Source organism: Typha angustifolia, chromosome 5 (genome assembly GCF_048772165.1).
Source record: "Typha angustifolia cultivar Huaian chromosome 5, ASM4877216v1, whole genome shotgun sequence".
In the NCBI taxonomy this organism is placed as follows: domain Eukaryota; kingdom Viridiplantae; phylum Streptophyta; class Magnoliopsida; order Poales; family Typhaceae; genus Typha; species Typha angustifolia.
Genome location: NC_133243.1, coordinates 2,799,305 through 2,804,385, shown reverse-complemented (window position 1 = coordinate 2,804,385; position 5,081 = coordinate 2,799,305). Strand labels below are relative to the sequence as shown.

Sequence of the window (5,081 nt, the reverse complement as noted above, 5' to 3'; positions counted from 1 at the left end):
ATGGCTAGAGCAAGAAAGGAGATAAATGCACAATGCCGTTTCAATTATCAAATAAATTCCAATTAGGGTTTTCTCCACATATTTATAGAGGCTTACCCTTAAAATACAAACAACTAAGTTAAAACCCTAACAAACCAACAATTTTTGCCATGGTGCGTTCGAACACACCCGATCACGTTTGAATGCGCAAATATAGTTCTCTATCATTGCGAACGTATGCAAGCATTCGAAAGGCCCAGGCCATTCGAATGTGCAAATTACATTCTTTATTTTTGTAAACGCGTGTAGGCGTTCGCATGGCCCTTTCGAATGCGGTCTATTGCATTCGAACGCCCCCCCGAGCAAAAAGCTTTATTTCTTTGAGCAAAAATCCAACTAGATAAATAGGTTCACCCCAATGAACCCAATATCGCGAGTGGAGCCATTATGACCGAGTCGTATCACTCCACCACACTTCCGTTCACCTTGCCCTCAAGGTGTTAAATCTGGATAGCAGTCCATGAAGTTGGATTTGGGCATCCAAGTCGCCTCATCCACTATGCTTCCACACCACTCCACCAAAATCTCGATCACCTACTCATTCTGGACTCGAGTGTGTCATTTGGCTAGGATCCGAACTAGAATAGGCTACTCGGTTTGGCTTCTGACTCGTCTAGATCAGCCCTTATTGGCTTGGGTGGAATAGCTCCAATCAGCTTAGTAGGTAAAACTAGAGCCTTAAGGCTTGAGACATGAAAAAGCGAATGTATTCACGCCTCCTCAAGTAAGTCTAGGCGGTATGCCATGAGTCCAATCCTCTCGGTCACCTGATAAGGTTCATAGAATTTTAGAGCCAAATTTGATTAGGAATGGTCTAACAGAGCTTTGCCAATATGGTTGGAGCTTGATGTAGACCCAATCTCCAATCGAGAAGGACCTCTCTTGGTGCCGCTGGTCATAGACTTGCTTCATTCTGTTCTAGGTGGTTGCTAGGTGCATCTTGAGTCTCTTCAATACCTTATTACAATCTTGCAAAACCGCATCCACCTCAGTTTGGTTGGTTTGGGCTAATAACAGGTATGTGTGCAAGGTCGAAGGCGGCTAACCAAAAATGGCCTCAAACAAAGTCATGCCAACGGCCAAGTAGAAGGCCATGTTGTATGACCATTCTGCCCATGGCAAATAAGACAGCCGCTGTCGCTATCGCTTACCGATAAAGCACCACAAGTATTGCTCTAAGCATCAGTTTAGCACCTCGGATTAGCCGTCCGTTTAAGGATGATAGGTTAAACTCATACGAAAGGTAGTCCCTTGGAGAGCAAAGAATTCCTACCAAAATTGACTAACAAATATAGGATCATGATCTAAAACATCGACTTTGGCTTACCATTCATCTTGGCCACATCGTGCACATAAACCTCCATAACCTTCTTCGTCATGTAGGGATACGCCAAGGTTGAAAAATGTGCATACTTGCTGAGGCCATCCACCACCACCATGATCACCGAATGACCTTTGGCTTTGGGTAGACCATCAATGAAGTCCATGGCGACATCCTCCCACACCTTCATTGGAATCAGAAGCGGTTGAAGCAAGCTAGTGGATTTAGCCAATTCCATCTTCGCTCTTTGACACCTCGCAAGCCTTGACATAGAGGCTTGTACACACTTCTTCATTCTAGCTCATGTGCAACTTTGTCTTAGCCATTTATAGGTGCGCAACACCCCCTCATGTCTAGCCATAGGGGTGTCTTGGAAGTGGCGCACCAACTCCATGCGCAAGCAGCGATCAATTAGAATAATTATCTTGCCTTGGTCCACTAAGAGTCTGTCCTTCACGACAACTCCTTGCATATAGCTGGGATTTACAACAAGGTCGTCCCACGTCCTCATCCGAATCCTTTTTGTAGGCCTCCCACAGCTGTTGGAAAAATGAAAAATCAGTGCCGAAATAACTGCCAACTCGACTGGATTCAGGTGCCTTGATAAGGCATCGACAGCGCTATTTTCAATCCCTTTTTTGTATACTAACTCGTAATCATATCCAAGTAGCTTGGACACCCATCTTTGCTTGGTTGGTATGTGTATGCGTTGCCTAAGGAATTATGGCAAACTCCTTTGGTTGGTGCAGATCGTGAAGCGATGCCCGATGAGATAAAACCTCCACTTGGTGTTAGCATAGATGGTGAAGAGCATCTCCCTTTAATAAGTGGATAGCAATTGTGAACGCTCTGAAAGAGCCTTGCTCATATAAGCCACGATTCTGCCTTCTTGCATCAAAACAGCCCCAATGCTAACTCCGGATGTGTCACACTCAATGGTGAACAGTTTAGTGAAATCTGCTAAAGCAAGGACCAAGGTTGAGATCATCGCCTTCATGGCTTCAAATGCTTCCCTTGCTTTGTCCATCCATGTGAATGCACCCTTCCACAGCAAGGCCGTGAGGGGAGCCACAACCTTGCCATAGTTCGCCACAAACCAACGATAATAGCCGGTTAAGCAGAGAAAGCCACGTAGCTCTTTGGTAGTCTTGAGCAGCGACCATTTCACCATGCTTTGGATCTTCTTAGGGCCAACTTCCACGCCATCTTTAGATATGATGTGGCCTAGGTAGTCGACTCTTTGCTACCCCTATAAACACTTGGAGTCCTTGGCCTTCAATTTGTGTTGTCGTAATAAACCAAATACTGTTTGAAGATGTTGCAAGTGCTTCTCCCATGTGCGGATGTATATCAATATGTCATCAAAGAATATCAATACATATTGCCTCAAATAAGGCCTAAAGATACCATTCAATAAGTTCTGAAAGATGGTGGGAGCATTAGTAAGACCAAAGGGCATAATGAGAAACTCGTAGTACCCATCATGAGTTCTAAACGTCGTCTTGTGCACATTAGACAATTTTACTTGATTTGATGGTACCTCGCCCTCATATCCAATTTTGAGAAGTAGCATTAACCTGGCAATTCATCCCGCAACTCTTCGATCACCGATATGGGATACTAGTTTTTGACGGTGATGGAATTGAGAGCTCTATAGTCCACACAAAATCGCCATGATCCATCTTTCTTCCGCACGAGCAAGATCGGTGAAGAATATGCACTTCGACTTGGCCTTATCACCCCGCTAGACAACATCTCTTGCACTATCTTCATTATATCCTCCTTTTGAATAAAAGGATATCAATATGGCCTAACATTTGCTGGACCCACCTTGAGTATGATCTCAATACGATGATCTTGTGTCCTAGGTAGAGGCTATCCATGTGGCTGCCGGAATATATCTTCAAATTCTTGCAAAATAGCCTTTAAGTCAGTAGATAAGTGCGTTGGATCATCCACGCCTTTAGCCCCTCGATGAGTTGCATGAGGAACCCGCAGCACCTGGGTTTCGACAACCCTTCTAGGGACTACAGTGCTCCTTTGGCTTCCTTGCTCGATGTGGCTAGTAGCTGGATCGATTGGCCTTTATGAATGAACTCTATCGCCATGGTGGTGAAGTTGAAGATGACCAGTCCAAGATCCTAAAGCCATTGCGCCCCAAGCACCAAGTTAGCTCCTCGTAGAGCCAATGGATATAGATAAATTTGGAAGACATGACCTTGAATTTGCAATTGGACCTTGCGGCATATGCCCTCCATTCTCAACATGGTGCCATCACCAATAGGCACGTATGGAAGGCTCCAACTCCAATTCCAAATGCCTCACCATCCGAGAATCCAAAAAAATGTGAGTGCTTCCTGAATCAATAAGAATTAGGACTTTATTCTTTTTGATCATACCTTCAACCCAAAGAGTTTTCGGAGTCAACTCACCGGCGAAAGAATAAAGGGAGAGCTCGGCTTAGACATGAAGCGGGTTGTCCTCTTCGGTTTGGCCACCTTTTTCCTCTTGCTGCACCTCAATATCTTCAGTGGGATCATCCTCAATCATCTTCTCCATGAGTATGATGGCAGTAGACTATTTGGAGCATTTGTAGCCAAGTACGAAGTGCTCATCACAATAAAAGCATAGGCTCTTCGAGTGCCGATCTTCGATCTCAACTGGTGTGAGGCGTCGACCATCATCCGTGGCTATCCCCTAGGGTTAGGGGCTATCTGTAGTGGGGGTGGCCGATTGGGGTTTGGCCAAACCCACCCCGAATGTGACATACTCGAGACCAGCGGTCTAGGGTTAGAGTGCGGGTCGCTAGTGGACGGTGTGTCGCCTTTAACTCCCTTGTCTTCTCTTCCATCATTTGAGCCGCTAAGAAGGCCTCTAGCAAGGTAGTAGGACAAGTCGCCTTGACTTCTGCTTGGATATCTCGACGAAGCCCGGAGACGAAGGTTCTTTTAAGAGCAGAGTCTAACCACCCGTGGACTTGATTGCCAATTCTTTCGAACTCCCCTTGATAGGCTCTTATAGAGGTCTTTTGGGTTAGCTTCGTCAAGGTGGCTTGGAAGTCTTCATAGTCGGAGGGTTCAAAAAGAAACGCACACAAAGCGCATCTGAGAACTCCTCCCAAGTAATGAAGGTGCACGCGTGATGTGTTGCTTGAAACCACCTCACCGCTACGTCTTCAAGGTGGAATGAGGCCAGAAGCATCTTTTGGTAGTCAAGTGTCTCTTGATAGGTGAAGAATTGCTCTGCCCTATAGATCCAGTCCAACAAGTCACCCCCGCTTAATTTAGCAAAATCGATTTGAATGGTTCAGGGTTGTAGCATTTGATCAAGTCCATTCTCGTGTCCTCGATGAAGTGGCTTTTGTTGCTGGACCCTTGGTTGATATAGGGGCTCCTCCCACTCCTCCCATCGTTTCTCCTCTGAGTATGGGGCTATGGGAGCCCTCGGATACAAGGGTGGCAAATCGGTGTGGCGCCCTTGCGATTTGTCGCAATGTTGCCATGGTGTCGCCAGGATCAGTCCTTGCCGGACCCGATCTTATGGTAAGGGATGATCCTCTTGTCTTCGATAATGATCACGAGGTGGAGGTCAACGATCTGGTTGGGCAGCAACCGGTGGTGGAGCCATAAAAGTCGTAGCCCTGGCTAGATCTTCCTCGTTGTTTCTAGGCGGGATGTCGCCTTAATTAACTTCCCCACTATTAATATGCTTAGGGATACGC

General features: G+C 46.0%; 1 protein-coding gene across 1 annotated transcript; it reads right to left on the bottom strand.

The window, feature by feature from the left end:
* Positions 1–2,180: 2,180 nt before the first annotated feature.
* LOC140760403 (uncharacterized mitochondrial protein AtMg00860-like) lies at positions 2,181–2,531 on the bottom strand. The gene has a single exon (XM_073097335.1). The coding sequence runs from the start codon at positions 2,529–2,531 to the stop codon at positions 2,181–2,183; it is 351 nt and encodes a 116-aa protein (XP_072953436.1).
* Positions 2,532–5,081: the final 2,550 nt, after the last annotated feature.